Source organism: Vipera ursinii, assembly GCF_947247035.1.
Source record: "Vipera ursinii genome assembly, chromosome: 2".
Classification (NCBI taxonomy): domain Eukaryota; kingdom Metazoa; phylum Chordata; class Lepidosauria; order Squamata; family Viperidae; genus Vipera; species Vipera ursinii.
This window is the reverse complement of record NC_139513.1, coordinates 87,667,250-87,687,405: the sequence shown is the minus strand read 5'-3', so window position 1 is coordinate 87,687,405 and position 20,156 is coordinate 87,667,250. Positions and strand designations below refer to the sequence as shown.

Sequence of the window (20,156 nt, the reverse complement as noted above, 5' to 3'; positions counted from 1 at the left end):
CCCATGCAAAGGATACAAAGGCTTAGACTTAGTATGTGCATTTATAATGAGAAAAAAGCATCAGAAAGATGTCTACACAACAAATTTAAAATCAAATATTCGCAATATTAGAAAGATTTTCAGAACTGGAAAAAAGTTGTAGTATGATCACCCTAAGGCACATCAAAACAAAGATTAAACTAGCATCATTCAGATACCCCAGTGAGAATTCTCCCTGTTTGCTTCTCTTACCTTGAGCATGTCCTCCTAGATCAAAAGTTGTAAACGTCATACCAGCAATTGTCAGCTCTTCCGAAGCTAGAAACATGAAATTATTTTTTTAAAGAAACAAGAAGCATCTTTTGGTAAATCCTCCCTGGGTTGGTTAATGGCCTATGTCATTACAAGGTCAAATTAGGACAAATTGAAAAAAAATAAATAACTGTTCCAACTCCTTCATCAAGTTTTTAATGTTTGACTAATTTTGATTGTAATCCAGTTTGTATATTTGTACAGTTCATTTTCACTGTTGTAAGATATTTTTGATTGCTTATGTAAGTGGCAGCAAACATTTAATAAAACCCTAACTATTTGATTTCTTTCATACTTAAAATTTGTATTTGAAATTGTCATAAATAAAAATAATTTTTATTATCAGCAGTAGAGGGAAAGGGAAAGGAAGAAAGAAAGAGAAAGAAAGAAAGAAAGAAAGAGAAAGAAAGAAAGGAAGGAAGGAAGGAAGGAAGAAAGGAAGGAAGAAAGGCGGGAGGAAGTTTAACTCCTTAATATGTTACTGAATCTAGACCATATGAAAATACAGCCCCTTACAGTTTAAAGATGTTTCAAAGATTGACAGAAAATACATAACTTGACTTTATTGTTTAACATCTAAGTTTTACTTTCTTTCTACTTTTGTAAGATAATTTTCATAACTGATTCCCCAGGCTCATTAGAGCCAACATTCTTCATAAAATGTCAAACTCTGTATTCCAAAAGTTTGATACTGTATATGATAATCTGTATAGAGTTGGACAATCAATCACATTTTTGACATTTAACTACTTTGTTCAAGTCGTAAGAACTTGAAAGCTTGCATACAGTTTGTAAAACTCTGGTTGGCGCATTATAGATTTTGTTTGTTTCCCACAGCCCATCTGGCTATGACTACTTTTAACATAACATAGTTTTTCTACAGGACACATTAGAAAAGTAGGAGGGAGCAAGGTACATTGAAGTTTGTGGCACAGTAGAAAACTAGGTAATATTGAACTTGTCTTCTGTAGATGCAGGAGATTTCTTTGGCATTACAATTTACATAAAAGACCTGTATATTGTGCAGATGAGAAGGAGGGCTGAGATGATCTCTACAGACCCCCTCACATCCTGGACATAAACTGTTTCAATTCCTCCCCTTGGGACAGCACTATAGGGCATTGCATGCCAAAACAACTAGACCCAGGAAGGTTTTTTCCTTGTGCCATCACTCTGCTGAACACCTAATTCTCACACTGCTGTCTAATGCCTATGTATATTTACTCATGTAGTATGGCTATAGTATAATTATTTATCCTTCTTATTATCTTCTTTGCTACATCCCTCTTATGGGGATGATGATGATGATGATGATGATGATGATGATGATGACTCTGTGGGTTTGAGAGCTTCTGCATCGGAGACAAATTGTGTGTCATTGGCTCAGTGGGTTAGGACGCTGAGCTTGTTGATCAGAAGGTCAGCAGTTTGGCGGGTCGAATCCCGAGTGCCGCGTAACAGAGTGAGCGCCTGTTACTCGTCCCAGCTTCTGCCAACCTAGCAGTTCAAAAGCACGTAAAAATGCAAGTAGAAAAATAGGGACCACTACGGTGGGAAGGTAACAGCGTTCCGTGCGCCTTTGGCGTCTAGTCATGCCGGCCACATGACCACAGAGACGTCCTCAGACAAGCGCTGGCTCTTCATCTTTAAAACGGAAATGAGCACCGGCCCCTAGAGTCGGAAACGACTAGCACGCATGTGCGGGGGAGCCTTTACCTTTACCTAATCACACTTGGCCAAATAAACCTGTGCTATGCTATGCTATGCTAGAGTTCTCCTCTGGATTATAAAGACATTAGCAATGGAATCATTCTGATCCTCATTACTATGGCAAATAACTTTATTCATGTTTTGAGTTCAATTCTTTTCAAGCTTCTTTGACATCTTGCCTCTGACATATCTTCCCTACTGAGCCAACAGCTGTTAGTTTAATGAATGAATGAATGAATACTGAAGTTGCCTGGAGTGAGAATATATACCTTACCACTAAGACAGAGGTGCATCCTCTAAGTGCCTCATCAACAAAGAATTTTGGAAACTGCCACCACTCGTTATAATTCATACCCTTCTCCTAAAGCTTCTTGGTGGCATAAAACCTAACAATGCACATCTCAGTTTTGAAGCAGTGCTAAGTATACATTAAAACTAAAACAGAAACATTGACTTACTGGGATGTAATGTGGGGACATGTTGTCCCAGTCTGTCATCTTTAAGCATGTGCAAGAGAGTAGTTTTTCCAGCATTATCCAATCCAAGGAATACTAGTTTACCTGTTTTCTTATATAATCCTGAAAAAGAATGAGACTATTTGATGAACAGGAATTAATTTTCTTAACTATCATCAGAATGGCATAAGAAATCATTTTATATACCTAGGCATTTTGTGTAGCACTATGTGCTCTTAGAATTTAAATGCAAATATCCAGACACTGCTCTGGAAGATGCTGCTTAAAATATGACAGGTGACTGCTGAAGCCTTCAAACCAAAACACCAACCATGTTCCTTCTAGTTCATGCTGATTATTTAAATCAAGGGTGGGGAACGATGGTACTTTTATGATTTGTGGACTTCAGCTACCATAATTCCTGAACTAACCATGCTGGCTCAGGAATTCTAAGAGTTGAAGTCCACAAAGTCATAAAGGAGCCATCATTTCCTACATCTGATCTAAATATTACAACGGGCATGCAGCTGCAGGAGAATAAATGTTTCAATTTAAATTTAACTAGAAACATTTGGGAAGACAATATTAGTTAATGCTCATTCAGAAGATCTCAAGTTCCATGTCCAACATCTCCAAATACAAGAATCAGATCTTAATTGCTATCCTGAATCACTGCTGTATAATAATACTGAACTAGATGGACAAACATCTTGGCTAACCAAAAATAAGGCAATGTCCTACATTTGTCTCTCTGGCACGATCATCTTTATCATATCTTGGATAATTGGGATTTGTGCAACATATATTACCAAGGCCACTTCACACAGATTTTTATAGGGACAAAGGAAGCAGCATATAGTTGCTATAACTGTGAAATGGGTGGCATATAAATGTAATAAATAAATAAAATAATCTTCCCTCATCACAGTAAACCAAAAGCAAATTTGGCTTACTGTGTGCCAAAGGCCTCAGGATAGAGCCAAACTATTTCAGGCTTTCAATTGCAGGATTATTCCATGTATTTTCTTTGGCTAATGAGTGGAATAAAATAATGTACTCGTCAGTAACTTTAAAAAATATTTTTGGATCTGCTGCCCAAAGGTATGTTCTCAGTAAAGCTGCAGCTCCCAGAAACCTAAAGGGCAAATTCAGTTACTAAGCTAAGCAGAGAAGCAGCAAAGATGAAACACAAGGGTACTTTAGTACTGTCAAGAGGAGGACCAATGGCACTTTCAGTAAATTAGCAAAGGTGTGCTCTCCTCTACAGAGACTTGAAAATAAGCCTCAAAACAGTAGCCAGTCATTATTCAGTGATTCTGTGAAATAAGAATGAAAATGAAACAACGTTTTAGTTCTCTGAGGACTCTACTGTTATCTCCGGTTCAAGAGTTTTTAGGAGTGCAGAACAGCAATGTCTAGGCAGGGAGTCCTTTCAAGAAAGTCAAGAACGTACAGTGATTAATTGAAGCTCCATCTTGTGTACATCGGCAAAAGGGCAGGACATTGATTGCCCTGCCACAGGTGCCATCTTAACTGTGTGGGGTTTTTTTGACCCCCCCAGTGTGGGCACTGATAGATAAAAAACAATTTATTGAAAAAAAGGAATAACATGCTACCTACTTGAGTGATGCATGAGTCTCTGAAAGGCACTGCCAGATTTAGAGGCTGCCAAGCTACTTCATCTTTCATTATCCATCAGATATATTTTGTCTCTCTCCTTCACCCCACCCTTTAATTCCAGGGGTCTACTGTCAACCAAGTCAAAACATGCATTACAGCCATAAGGCCTAAAATGACAAATGAACTGATGCACCCCTGGCACATAAAATTATTTCATTGGGGTAAAATTTGAGATATTGCTTTTATTTAACTGTGTATCACATGGATTCTCAAAACATTGCAGGCTTACACAGGCAAGCAGGAACCAAAAACCAGAGTGAGTTTTGAGAACACTCAAATTGTGTCTCTGCACACCCACTCATGTTTTTAAAAATGGCCAACTGCCTCTAATTTGGACATGACCCCTTGGAGGGTCACAACTCACCATTTGAGATACTCCTGCCTCAATTGGTTTACCAGCATCTTGTTTCTCACAAAATAAAAGTAGGGGATAATATCCCTCATGATATTGTAACAGTTTTGCATGTTTGTGACTCACTTTATTACAATTACCAGGAGCAAGGTTATTTACGTACTAACCCAACAATCTGAATACTGGGGTAAAAGGGAGAAGATATTTTGGGAAAGTAATAGCTGGCACGCCACATCAAAATGTAAAGAAAAATTAAACCAGCAATGTGGATTAACAAGGTGGACTGTTGGTGGGTATAGATCAAGATTAGTAATGGAAGAGTTTGGGGTTTACTGTGGAGAGATAAGTATTTTTATGCTAAAACAAAGTAGAGGCCAGATTCTATTCTTTGTGACAGACCCAAAACCCAACATAGATTAAAAGTAACATTTTGCAAGTAGGTCAAAGTATTAGTTTTGCTTTTCATGTATTTTAATACTGTAACGAGAGATCATTATTTAGGGTGCTGAGACAGAGAAAAGGATTGCAAGTGTTTTATATGTACTGTATGTCCTTTAGCATGTCACAATCAATAATTAAGAAATATCAGTCAATCTGCATAAACCTAAATGAAGTTGTTTAACCATAATTGTGTAAAAACAAAATCAGAAAGAACCTTCCATGAATGTAAATTAGAACATCAGCATGGAACTGTGGATACCTTACCTAAAAATTGCAGTACACTACTGAAGCCACTGTAAATCCAGTCAAATATAAAGGACATTTCAAAATCTTATTGGATCTGAAAGAAAAGAATAGTAATCACAGGTATGGAAGGCATTTAAAATCTACTGAAACAGCACATGGGAAAAGGAAGAAAGGGGAAGGTGTATCTATGAGGTGTATCTGCTTTAACTGTTCTGTTGTGAAACTACTAAAATGTGAACTGATTAACATCTTAACTACTGTGCTAGAGAGGGAAGCATTTTTATGCTAAAAGAAAGGCCACATTCCAAAGAAAAATACAGCTTAGTCTTCCTGTTAGTATTCCCCAACAGCTTTCTCCAGTGGGAGACTCACTGCCTAGATTTCTGATAAGTGGCATTGGGTGGAGAAGAGGAGCATGTAACCAACTCAGATGCACCAAATTGCTTCATATCTATAAACTATATATCTATTCATTTTCTATCAGTTTATATAACTATAAACCAGGGGTCCTCAAACTTGGCCTTTTTATGACTTATGGACTTTAACTCCCAGAATTCCTCAGCCTGGCTCAGGAATTCTGGGAGTTGAAGTCCACAAGTCATAAAAGGGCCAGGTTTGAAGGCCCCTGCTATAAACTGACAGAGAATTAATAGACTTATCCATAACAGCATTATAAAGTTATGATTTGAACTAAGGTATCTGCAGTTCAGAATGTGGTTTTTCTTCTTCTGCACAGGAAGTGGCTGACAAATATGATTACTTGACTCCTTCTGACTCCTAAACTATAGTATTGTCCTTTTCTGAAGGATCTCAGAAAAGTAACTAATAAAAAGCTTAAGTGAGGGACATTTTGTTTTTAGTCCAAAACAACAGAATTTTAAAAATGATTTTGAAGCAGTGGGCAAAACGTGCACTAGATACATTGAAGGTTTTAAGTGAAAAACTGCAACTTACTTAAAATACATTTGTTGAAAATTTATTATAATATTACTTTAATATTCTAAATCTGTCATTTACACAGTCTAAAGTAAGAAACATGTCCTTGAAGCAACTAAAACTATAAATATTATTTAGGAGATTTATCAAAGTTATTTGCTATAGCACATAATAATTCTTGTTTACTGGTGAATGAGCATTGCCATTTCCCTAAATGTATTCAGACTAGGCAAACTTCATATAAATTATTGGATGGGTTATGAAGCTATTAATCACAGAAGCCCATCAGTCTCTTTTCTTTCTAGAACACAGAATACTGGCAAGATACACATACAAACAACAGCACAAGATTCATCACAAAGCAAAGAGGAGAAAATCAGAATGTGTGCATCCAATTTATTTTTGTGAATGTCAACTAAAGGTGTCACTATCACACTGAGTTGCTGGGGGGAAAATTAGTTTATTACCATCATTGTTGTGTTTGGAGAAGCTAATTCAAAGTAATTCAAAGGTGTCTTTAAAAAGAAGAATATATGTATATGTGTTAGTCTTTTTTCTTTTTTTTAAGACACTTTTACTTTTTAATGTCTTTTTTGATGTTTTTTAAAATTCTTTTGTCCTTTTAAAAATAATTTGGCATTTCATATTTTAACCTGCTTTGAATATACTAAAAAGTTCTGAAAAAAACTGATTCAAAGGTGTGCACCTGAAGGCTTTTCAGAGTTAAATCCAAGGCTGGTATACCTACCACCAATTAAGATAGAATCTGCTTCCTTCTAGTTAAAATGTTCTGCAATCTGCTCAGAATCAGGTTACACCAGGAAAATCTATCTGCTTGACCAACCACCTACATAGCCCTTGATCAGGTTTTTTTCCTAGTCTCCTCAACAGCGGAACAGTTTCTGGTCCAACTTTTGATTAAACTACTTTAAAGAAGGTCAAGGAAATGCCAGTGATTTAAAATGGTTGAGACAATTCCATGAGACAAAAACAATAGAGGTAATCCTTGACGTACAACCATTCCTTTAGTGATTGTTCAGTCACAAAGGCAATGAAAAAAGTGACTTACGATCAGTTTCCACACTTTTAATAATTTTAATCATCCCCATGGTCACACAATCAAAATTTGGACACTTGGCAACTGGCATTTGTAGTTATGACATTTGCAGTGACCTGAGGTCATGTGACCACTTTTTTGCAACCTTCTGACAAGCAACATCAATGGGGAAGCCAGCTTCACTTAATAACCATGTTAATAACTTAACAGCTGCCATGATTTACTTAACAATTGTGGCAAGAAAGGTCATAAAATGAGGCCACGCCCACTTACCAGTTGTCTTGTTTAGCAAGAGAAACTTTCGGCTCAATTGTGTTGTAAATCAAGGACAGGGGTCTTCAAACTTGGCTCTTCTATGACTTGTGGACTTCAACTCCCAGAATTCCTCAGCCAGGCATGCTGGCTGAGGAATTCTGGGAGTTGAAGTCCACAAGTCATAAAAGGGCCACGTTTGAAGACCCCTGGTCAAGGACTACCTGTAGTATCTAGGGCTTTTTCATTTGAAGTAAAGAGAGAGAACATGATAGAAGGGTATAAAATTACGCATGGTATGGAAAATATGTCTGGATGTAAGTTTTTTCTATCAACAGTAGGACTCAGAGTCATGTACCATATTGAAACCAAATATGTTGAGAATTCAGGACTGATAAAAAAAGTATATTTCACATAATGTATAGTTAAAATCTATCTATCTATATAGATAAAATCTATCTATCTATAAAATCGAAGGGACGCGGTGGCTCAGTGGGTTAGGACGCTGAGCTTGTCGATCAGAAGGTCGGCAGTTTGGCGGGTCGAATCCCGAGTGCCGTGTAACAGAGTGAGCGCCTGTTACTCGTCCCTGCTTCTGCCAACCTAGCAGTTCGAAAGCACGTAAAAATGCAAGTAGAAAAATAGGGACCACTACGGTGGGAAGGTAACAGCGTTCCGTGCGCCTTTGGCGTCTAGTCATGCCGGCCACATGACCACGGAGACGTCCTCGGACAAGCGCTGGCTCTTCGGCTTTGAAACGGAGATGAGCACCGGCCCCTAGAGTCGGAAACGACTAGCACGCGTGTGCGGGGGAACCTTTACCTTTACCTTTATAGTTAAAATGAGATTCACTGCTTCCTTTAGCTAAATTTATAGCTAATGGTTTTGATAACGGGTAGTATACCTAAATACCAGCTATTGGTGGAGGGCTACTGCTGGTCTGGCCACATTCATGAATTTTTAGAATATTCCTGGTTGACTTTGACACCTAATGTTGGATTAGATAAGCATGTGGACTTGAGCAGCAAAGCTTTTCTTATGATTTCAAAGCTGAAGGCATCAGTCCACTCCGAAGTGAAGTGAAGTGAAGAATACTTCGCAAATAACCACATCTTTGCTATTAAACCTTGTAAAACTTAAAACCTTACGTCATTAGCTATACTTGCTTTTGACTTCCTGCTTTACCTTTTACAGACCTTTTAAACTCACCAGTGACTGTAAAGCTTTTACTACAGCAAAAGGATAGCTCTCCACCCCTACCTGTAGCATCCAATGATACAGAAATAGAAGTTTATTTATTTACATATATTTCTAGGCCACCCACTTCCCAAGACTCCAGATGCTGTATTAAAATGTGAACTGGCATATCATATGCAAATGATAAAAAAATAGAAGAACTATAGTCACTGTTCTGAGCCAACTTGTAATGTGTTACTTGAATTTTAGACTGGTAAGAAGCACTTCTACTGCTTTTCTACTGATATTCCCTTTGGCAATATTTTAGGATAAAAATATTCTGTCAATATTACCATAGAAAAAATGGACACCACCAATATATTTCATTCTAACCTTCCTGTTAAATATTAATAATCTGGAAGAATCAACAACTTTAAAATAAGTCTTCTTTGGGATGTTTCTGTATCTATCTCCCTGGGAATAAAGCACTATAGATGATCTGACTAATAACTATAGTCTGAGATTCTTCATTCTGCAGAATAACAGTCAACAGTGCATCAAAACCTAATTATCTCCCCTTAGTTTTAAGTGGGAGATCTGTCATGTAAAATTCAATAAGCAAACATATAATGAACATTAGAAATTGTACTTTTGGTGCAATATGGTTACAGCATAATCCTATATTTTCTCAGGAATTCCCCTGCTAACTTTAATAGGACTTATTTCCATGCAAACATGCAAAAGATTATGCTATAAAATGTGAACTTAAACTATCAAAATATATTGAAGACATCTGTTGAGAGAATAAAATTAAAGACTGCAACAATCGCATGAACTCTTGGTTACACAACACCATATGTAAGGACTATCAGTTACACGTCTGAAAAGCAAAGGTCAAGAACAAGCAAACACAGCAGTACATACACGTCATCTGATTTATTTATTGCATGAACAAAATACCATCCAGAAAAAGCTTATGAGAGGCTTAGGAAATCTATCTTCTCAAGTAGCATACAAATCATTGCAGAGAGATGAAGCAAAATAACTGCTCAGGTTTCAGAAGTGAAAACAACTTCTTAAAACCTAGTCATATTAAGTTGAAGAGAACGTTTTAGGTTAAGCCCCAAAGTCATTTTCTTTCTTTAAAACTATACTGGAAAAACCATGCTAAAGTAAAGATATTGTAGAACGGGGACAGGCAAAATGTCATGTGGTTCTTCCAATTCCTTTTCTAATCCCTCTCCCCAAATCATCTGCCTGAAGTCTAGCAGGGGGAAAAAAAATCACAACATTAATGAGAAAAGATTTCCCACTTATTTTCAGTGGGGAATGAAATAAAATTGATGTATTATGGTATAAGAAGGCATAGCCCCCTCTCCACCAACCTCTATAAAATCTCATTTAAATCCATTCTCCAATGAAAGAAAGGGGGGATGTTGACAATTCCACCACTTTGGAGTTATTTTGACTTTCACTGGAAACTGTAAGAAGAGTGATGGATGGTGATGGTTGATGATGATCGCTCAATTGCAAAAAAATGCTGGTCCCTGTTGTGGCAAGTGAAATGATTTTTTCCCCAATTGAACACAAATGTGTTCAATGGGAAAAATATACATTAAGATTTTGAAATGTTGTAAATATACAAAGACCCATTAGGGCCCTTTAGGTTCAAACATTCATCTGGGAGCTGCAGTAGCAAGAACTATACTCAGACAAGTAACTCTGTGGAGAGAACAGTAAAACTAAGTCCCTACCCTGCTCTAACCACTCCAGAACCCAGACTCCTCTCCTCTCGCTTAGTACTGAAAACCGCGGAAGGAAAGAGAGAACTCACTACCTCTTTTCTGTTGTCCCAAAACAGGTTAGTAAGTTTTCTAAGCTTATTTACAAGGCTGGATTAAAATGCAAGTCTCATTTTTTAATTAGTGACCACTGTACAGAGAAGCAAGATGAAGGTAGTCTATCTTTAAAAACTATTTGGATTGATAAAGCCTAACGAAAGGGAATGGGAGAAAGATACAATAATGCAAAAAACAAAAACCCACCCTTGGAATACCCAACATTTGCAGTGAATATAAATGAACAGCAATAAAAATTAAAGACCTTTTTGATTATCCATTTCGGGGTTAATGAAGGAGCGTGGTCAAATTTAAGTTTTCCCTGAGCTGTGGAAGCTTCTTTAATTACTTTAAGATGACCACTCCCTCTTATTCTAAATTATCTCACAGGATTGTGGCTGTAGGGATGGGGGAAACCTGGCAAACTGTTTTGGATGGCATCTTGAGCTCTTGGAGAAAAGTCAGGATATAAATATTGCAAATAACTAACATTAATAAATTAGGCTTCATTCTGCATCTTTCACATGTACTTCAGTCATTACAAGTGAAGAGTGAAGAAGGCATGAAGACTGATGTATGTCAGGGAACAGGATGCAATATCTGGTTCATACAATATATTAAAGGAATGGTGAGCACCAGTCTGTCCCATCCTTGGATTGTTGGAATTGAATAAGAATTTCAGAGAACTCCACAATGTGCATACCTGCATTTAATAGTGAAAAAAGACTCAATAAAATATAGCTTTATTGGCATACTGGTTGTTTGTGCTAAGTGATAATATAATTTGATTAGTTTTGATTTAGTGTATTCTGTATTCCCAGCCCTTGCTGCTTCTTCATCAAACTGATTTTTTAAAACAAACCATGACTAAGAGACTTACTAAGCTACCAGAAGAGTTAATATACAACCTGACTGCACTTTAGCCATTGACCCTGGCAATTCTGTCATTTCAGACCACCAATCACCTAGAAACAACTTGGCAGAAGAAAGTTTAAAGTCTACTTACTATGTGACTGCAAAAGTCATATCAACTTTAGTCAATTTAGACTTAACTTAATCTCAATATTTCCAGGAAATGCCTGTTTTATTAAAAGAGAACTGTATTTTTTTAATAAATTCTGTTCACAAGTAAAGCAAAAAAAGATTTCTTCATCTTGTTAGAAAAACAATATGCTGATTTCTCCTGAGAAAATGTCCCACGACAAAACTTGTATATATTTTAACTTCTTGTAAAAATTTTCCATCTTCATAAATGAACATTCAAATAGTAATTCTTTTAATTGTAACTCCTTACATCTCTAATTCTACAATACCACTCAAACCCAACCAGCAATATGCCATGCAAATTACCATATAAGCTGTATTCTACTTCTGTTGAACAAAATTTCCAGGTTTTTACTTCAAAAGAATTAAAGAAAATAACATACAAGTAGCAGGGTGTTACAGTATATTGATAGATCACTCACATGTTTATTAAGCTCTGATTTTCAAAATAGTTTGTTTAAATAACCAAACAAGCTAAACCAATGGCTGGGTTAATATAACACACTTAGCCAGAACAGGAGTCACCTTGAAGGGGAGATGGGTGGCATAGAAATTGAATAAACAAATAAATAAACTAAGCAATCCAATGCTTCATTCTTAATTAAATTTCATGACTAACTTTATGTAACATTATGCATCATTGACATGATAGCAGTGTTCCAATATCTCAGGGGCTGCCACAAAGAAGAGGGAGCCAAGCTATTCTCCAAAGCACCTGAAAGCAGGACAAGAAGCAATGGATGGAAACTAGTCAAGGAGAGAAGCAACCTAGAACTAAGGAGAAACTTCCTGACAGTTAAAACAATTAACCAGTGGAACAACCTGCCTCCAGAGGTGGTGAATGCTCCAACACTGGAGGTTTTTAAGAAGAGACTGGCCAGCCATTTGTCTGAAATGATATAGGGTTTCCTGCCTTAGCAGGGGGTTGGACTAGATGACCTCCAAGGTCCCTTCCAACTTCTTCTTCTTCTTCTTCTTCTTCTTCTTCTTCTTCTTCTTCTTCTTCTTCTTCTTCTTCTTCTTCTTCTTCTTCTTCTTCTTCTTCTTCTTCATCTTCTTCTTCTTATTATTATTATTATTATTATTATTATTATTATTATTATTATTATTATTATTATTATTATTATCTCATAAACTTTTGTCTGACTTAACAGAAGTATATAATATAAAATACTAAGAACAATGCTATTGCAATCAGACCAGATCCTAACAATGCTCTGATAAAGGTTTTCAGAATGTTTTCTGTACATGATATACTTTTTATAACAGGTAGTATCTCCTAAAGTATAGAAGGTATGGAAATATAACAATAGTAATAAATGGTTCTAATTTGGGATTGTAAAGTAAGAAAGACCATAGTACAGCACCATTCATATTGAATGAAATTTTACAACCAACATAATCAAATAAAATGATTTAATGACCAGGATATTGAAAATAAACACAGGGCAAATGTAATTCACCAATAAGCAACAGCTAAAATACAAATTCAATTAAAACATTCATAAAATTCCTTGTATATTACATGCTTTTGTGCATCAATAAATCTAAATATATCAGAATCTCCATAATTTTGTGAAGGCTTTATAATTAAAAGTTTATTGCTATATGAAGATATTTCAATAATGAAAAACCCTAGAAAATATAGATTCTATAATTAAAAGGGAACAACTGCATTATGCCATTTTATGGTATAGGGAGCTAATGAGGTCAATAATTTAAGTTTAATTCTCAAATTTAAAGTTTCAAGCCTTGAATACAAATTTACTCCATTTAAATTCAAGATGAAAACATAGTGGAAGCATTTTTATGATTTCGTATATCTGTATTCTCATCTTTTACTATTTGCAAATTAGCATACCTTTTTAATATTATAACTTTTCATCTCATAGATTTCTATCAGCTAGGAGTTTCAGATCTTGCAGATATCTTTCTTCAGTAATTTACAATCTACTTTGATTAATTTCCCTGAAAAACCGTTCAGTAAACTGATTATATTTCATCTTGAATTAAATGTATTGATTTTAAAAAATGTGGGTTGATATATAATCTATTCTGAGAATTCTGGGTGGTGGGGTGATGGAGGTTACAAAACTCTTAACTTGAAGTTGTGATTTATTTATATTTATTTTATTTACTACATTTTTTGCCATCCATCTCCTCCACAAGGTGACTCTGAGCAGCTTACAAGCTATAAAACAAGTAAAAAATATTGTAGTTAAAATGACAAAACCTTAGCATTACACAGATTAAAGTATTATTAAAACCGTACTAAAACTAAAATTAAGAGAGCTAAGAGACAGACGGGACAGGAAGACGATTACCCCAGCAGCCACCTCCAGTGATAAACATTCCCCTCAGGGGCCTAGGCCACAGGTCTGCAACCCGCGGCTCCGGAGCCGCATGCGGCTCTTTCAGCCGTCTCCTGCAGCTCCCAGTCCTCTGCCATGTGCAGTCCAAAAAAAAATGGGACTATAAAAGTTCAATTAATTCAAATATGCAGTGTAGGTGCATATCTCGCCTTGGCTCCACTCTTCAGTCAAACCATGTTCTGCGCATGCGCGCGCATGTACGCGCATGTGAACACAATTTTTGCGGCTCCCAGTTTTTCCTTTTGTGAGGGAACTGGTTCCGAGTGGCTCTTTCACTGTTTCAGGTTCCTGACCCCTGGCCTAGGCCAACCAGCAAAGCCAGGAAGGCCAAAAGGAAAGGGGGCAATTCTCAATTCCAGTAGCAGAATGTTCTACAAGGATGGGGCAGACGGTCCCTTCCACCCATTCACTACAGCACACAGGTGTTAAACAAACTGGAAAACATTCTATATAACCTGAGGAGATAGTAAACAGCCACACTGATTATGCACCAATTGTGTAGATAAAAGCATGTGGAAGGTTTTACAGGTCACAAACTTTGTTTTGCTTCAGCCACAAAGTTATTGGCTGTATCTCTAGAAAACCTCTTGGAAGACAAGATTCACACTGTCCAATAAAGAGTATGGATTTCATTTTAACCCATCCAAAATAATAGGTGCTGAGATCCCAATGAATTCAATGGTATCAGTTTGGTTTCCACAGTCATTTTGGATGTGCTATCAACTTAGCTGAGACAGATCTGAAATTTTAGAACACATATTGTAAGCGCTGCTTGAATTCATTAACAGTTTGAGCAATCAGAGGGCTAAGGACACCTTGAAAGCAATATTGCAATTGTGTGATTGCCTTGGTTAGTCATCTCAGGAGGGTCATCTTTGCCCTGACCTTTTAATCATTCAAGTTGTACTACTCTACTGCCAAAACTGAAACTTTTTTGGCATAGTCTGTTTGGTACAACTTCATGCCACTGCACTATTGACTTCAGAACAATTTGTATCATAACAGTTGAAAAAATATGATTTTAACATTCTTATGGTTGATATCAGAAGCCTCCTGGAGAGAAGATGCAATTGTTATGTGAAGTAGTGAACTAAGGACATAGTAACAGCAATATTATTTTTATTTAACTAAGGTAAATTAGTTAACTAAGGGACACGGTGGCTCAGTGGGTTAGGACGCTGAGCTTGTCGATCAGATGGTCGGCAGTTTGGCGGGTCGAATCCCGTGTGCCGCGTAACAGAGTGAGCGCCTGTTACTCGTCCCAGCTTCTGCCAACCTAGCAATTCGAAAGCACGTAAAAATGCAAGTAGAAAAATAGGGCTTTGAAATGGAGATGAGCACCCTTAGAGTTAGAAACGACTAGCATGCATGTGCGGGGGAACCTTTACCTTTAAGGTAAATTTAAACTTTTTGAACTGACATACTTGACTTTTACCTAGGGGAATCTTGTGCAGAAGATACAGTTGGTAACAATTTGCCACTCATACTTCATTAAATCCTTAAAGTTTATGAAACTTGATGCCCAACATATAATGTAATAAAAGTTTTACAGAGTTATGTCTTGCATAACCTAATCTATATCACTTACAAAACTTCTAAAGCAGAATTCATATATTTAAAAAGATACAAGATGTCCATATTCTGTATATCAGAGTCCACATAAGTATTATCATATTAGAATAGCTAAACCAATGTTCTTTCAGGGGTAATGTCTGGTTATGAAAGTTGGATACAGAGAAAGAGAAAAAGTAGAGAGATGCCTCTCCAACCTACAAGTAATAAATCAGAAGAATGATTTTGAAAGCTGTCCTATTGGATTTACAAAAAAGACATGCTAAACTACTGAAGCTATTTCTGAAAACAGATAAAGAGAAAATGATAAGAAATCAACTTGTGGACATTATTTGATGGAATTTAAAAATTCACATTTTTAAAATATAAACAGAACTATAAAGTGAAATTTAGCAGGATAAAATACATATGTTGTGGTTTCTTTTTGACCAGGATTGAACAACAAAGCTTTAAAGATCTGTTTATGAGAGATTTTTTTTTGCTTTATTTCTTAGAAAAAATAATAAATTGGATTATAAAATGGATTTATTTGATTAAGGTTAAAACACACTGTATATGTTACTATTTCTGGTAGCTCTTAATAGACTTCTGCTAATTAGTACTGAATGATGAGTTTCCACAATTTTATTATTGATAAGGAATGGTATAGGAGAAGAAGTCATATTTTTAAAATTGAAATATTAGAGGAGGTGTTAAGTTACTGAAATGGTTTATACTTATCTGGAGAGAAAGAAGTCATCTTTTATATTCCTTTTTTTCCTTCTTTTCTACTTTGCACTATTTTCTTTTTTAACTCGTGTATTTTTCTTATTTGTATTAATCTTTTATCTGTCTACTTATAAAGTTTAATAAAACATATTAAATTTATAACTGCCTCTGAGTTATGTATCTGGGGAAGGATACAAAGAATACTGTGGCCTGCAAAAAGAACCATTTAACTAATGCCAGACCAAATAAAGATGAATTACTCTCCTAAGGTGATCACCAAGCAGAAACTCATATACTTTGAGTATATGATGCAAGCAGATAATGAATGGACTAGGAAGGACCACTATGTCTGGCAAGGTTGAGGAAGGAAAAGATAACAGATAATAATATTGGATGGACAATATTAAAGAGATTATAAGACTGCCTTTGGTGTGGCAATGGAATATCGCTACAGCAAATTTAGGCTGTAAGAATTTGACATGCAGTATCAGGAATCAAACCCAGTGGTTTCATAACTTGGCAAAATGCAAAATATACATGAAAACAATACTTTTTATGGTGTTTATTTCTGTAACAATGAAAAAAATATTGTCCCCTTATCTAAAAAATCTGCAAAATGACAGATATTCAGCACCAAATATGATATATACTGTATTATTAAATTAGTAGATACTGTATGTTCTTAAAATCAGCCTTCTGGCTTTCGCCTGTACTGAAAGGCTGTACGTATTTTTCATTTTTTATGTTACATACAAAAGCTCACAATTCTTTTAAATATTTTTTCTGAAATTACTATTACTGCTAGACTCATACTCAATCCACTAACATATCAACAGCACTTATTCATTGCTGATATACCTACAAAGGGATGAGTCAACTTAATTTTGATTACAGAGAGATGAAACATGGTCTGAAGGAACAAATATATGTATTAGGCAACCTTGGATACCCACTTCGAAATGAGTAACAGAAGCCTTGTATCATGAAATGTCTATCCTGAATTTAACAGCTGGTGTTGGAGAAACATTTTAGTCACGTGTTAGCAATTCAATAGGTTTGTTTCTTTTAAAAAATAAAAATAAAATATATTTGAGCTAAGCAGCCTAGTTATAAGCAACAGGCTTATTAAAACAAATATTATATAAAGGAAGGCAAGTTTTCCCAAATAATTGTTTGTGATCTCACAATGCTTTTAGAAGTACACAGTAATTGTAAGGGAGGCAGGATATGCTAGTTCTGAAATAGAAGATGTTTGACAGGGCGAACCTCTTCTTTCCATGAAGGCTTTCCCCATAAATGAAGACTCTGGAAAATCAGGATCCTCCATGGCTGAAGAGGAATGTGGGAAGGGTGGAGCTAGCCTGTTGAGTGTACAAGGTTAAACAGTCCAAAGCTTATTCATGTGGAAATAAAAGCCACCAAATTCAAGTACACGAAGGTTGCCTAGATCTGTTGTATTTGAGATCTCTATCAACTTGTTTGCAAAGAGAAGAAAAACTAATTCAATATACCTCAAGGATTTTTTCTCTACTTACTCCCATCCATACCAAGTAAATAGGGCTAAACACATACATTTCTACCATAACAGCAGCATATGCATAGTTGGGAGTAACTGAATTCAATGCAGTTTCTTTTATTCTGTGAGAAGGAATAGTTGGGAGTTTTTATGTAAGAAAATGACTTATGTCAGTAAGTGTGTATAAATCCAGACAGAGATGCAAGTATTTCCAGCCAATTATTTACAGCTTTTTTCCTATCTAATCCTTCTTTTGTGGGAGTCCAAGATTGTATTACATTTAGAGTTTTCCTCTTTTTGTGTAACTGCAGTTTGATGTGCTTTACTCAGGGGTGTCAAACTGCCAGCCTGTGAGCCGGTTTCATCATACCGAAGCTACGCCCACCCCATTGCCGGCAATGCAAAAAGAATCGCGATACATTGCAATACGTCATGTGGCGAGTTTGACACCTGTGCTTTACATCCAGGTATGCAGTTTTAGAAATATAATTCAGTTATAATGTATATTTCAGATGCCTGCCTTTTTTGACAGAAAAAGCCAAAATCATAATCAAACTTCATTGTTTATGTGGTTTCAATCATTACTTAATCAACAGTATTATTCTTAAATTAGGGTATTAAATCTAACTTGCTGATGAGGACTAGGGAAAGAAAGTGAAAAAGCGTACTACTCCCAAACTGCTTGAAAAATCCAGTTCCATTGTACTAGCCTTCCATGAGCCAGGAAGCAATTATAGTTTTCAAACAACTCAACATTCCTCTCAAGGATATCTGTTGTTTGCTTCATAGCAGTGGAAGCTCATGAGAGTATTAAGTTTATTACTTAATAATTATCAACCAGAAGAAATTACTAACAGGCATTTTAAATTATGCTTTTAATGAGGATGTGAATATACATTTGCCGATTTTTGTAGCTTGTAGCTTGTCTTTCACCACCTTCCAAGCTTTGTATATGTGAGTGTTCCATGAAGGCTTTGAGCAAATCACTTGGAAGTTTTGCCTCTAAATGGGCATTATCACTACCTACCTCAACTGGCTGCTTGCAAGATGAACTAGAACACGCTGAAACTGTCAAGCATTTAGCACATAATCTGTACTATAACAGTGACTCGTAATGAGAGATGGATATGTGCCAGCACACAGGTCAAATCTCCAACCTAGTTTCACCTTTGATCTCTTTTTGTACTGACTCACTCTGTGACAACTCACTTAATCTCTAGCTTCCTTCCTATAATAGGGTGCTCATTTGCTTAGGGAAGGTTATAAACAAAGTGGATATTAATGGAGCCACATCGGAATCCCATTCACATACGCGCACCCTCTCTCACACACACACGTACACTTGTATAAAGCACAAAAGCACAAAATAAAGTAATGGTGGCGGGGAGAGTTATGGAATCAACGTGGGAAAATTCAGGTAATGTGAAATATAAAGAACACAGCGGGGAGGGGGCGAGGGGGCAACCAAATCTAAGAAAACGAGAGACACAAATAAAGGCAGAGGCCAAGGGAAGTGGATTAAAATAAAGCAGAAAGACAGATGAGAGAGATCGAGGCTAGGGTTCAAGAGGATCAAGAGAAAGGGAGCAAATCCAGAAGCCCCCCTCCCCAGCCGGATCCCAATCGCTTCCTTCCTTCCGAGCCGAGCCACTCACCCGCTGCGCAGAGCCTGAGATTCGCACCCTTCATCCACAACTACCGACACAGCAGCCTGGAGGCCTCCCCTCTTCTCCGCTCTGCCTCTCCTCCGCTCCGCCCCTCCACGGCTCCCTCCTTCCTTCCTTCCTTCCTTCCGGGCCGTGTGGGCGAACCGGCCACCGGCTCACGCCTGCGATCTGGCACACGCGGCGGACTGGGATCTTTCCCCTCCTCCCTCATGGTGGATTCCCGTGGGTCAGCCTCCGGAACTTGCCCTTCACGGCTGAAATGGAAAGGACTGGACGCACAAATTAGACACGCAACCCAGTCAGCAGAGTTTCAGGAAGCCCACCTGCGGGCAATTCAGTCTATTTAAGGCGGGCTGACTGCTTTATAGACATTCGAGGGCATTAGATAAGTAGATCTTAGGAACGAAATAGAGAGAGTTCTGCAGGTAACCTAGTAAAGGAGAGAAGATACTTCCAGACAATGCTGCCAATGACCTGTCTGTCTGTCTGTCTATCTAATACAGCGTTTCCCAACCTTAGGAACTTGAAGATGCGTGGACTTCAACTCCCAGAATTCCCCAGCCAGCTATGCTGGCTGGGGAATTCTGGGAGTTGAAGTCCACGCATCTTCAAGTTCCTAAGGTTGGGAAACGCTGATCTAATCTATCATCTATCTATCTATCTATCTATCTATCTATCTATCTATCTATCTATCTATCTATCTATCTATCTATCTATCTATCTTATTCTGCCTTTACTGTTCTGTAAGAAACAAAAATGAAATGGGGAAGAGGTATATGACAAATGCTTAATAAATGTTTTATATGGAAGTGCCTAAATATCTATATTGCTTGCAGCAAAAAT

At 36.9% G+C, this 20,156-nt stretch overlaps 1 protein-coding gene across 1 annotated transcript in view; it reads right to left on the bottom strand.

Annotated features, from left to right (window-relative positions):
* Positions 1-19,510, bottom strand: part of SAR1B (secretion associated Ras related GTPase 1B) — a 31,187-nt gene extending 11,677 nt beyond the window's left edge. Inside the window, exons 1-4 of the mRNA XM_083352317.1 lie at positions 19,302-19,510; positions 5,194-5,269; positions 2,460-2,579; positions 232-297 (exon numbers count right to left, since the gene is read on the bottom strand). Of these exons, the coding sequence (XP_083208443.1) occupies positions 232-297; positions 2,460-2,579; positions 5,194-5,251 (244 nt within the window). The 5' untranslated portion in view covers positions 5,252-5,269; positions 19,302-19,510. The remainder of the gene's footprint in view (positions 1-231; positions 298-2,459; positions 2,580-5,193; positions 5,270-19,301) is intronic.
* Between the last annotated feature and the right edge of the window lie 646 nt (positions 19,511-20,156).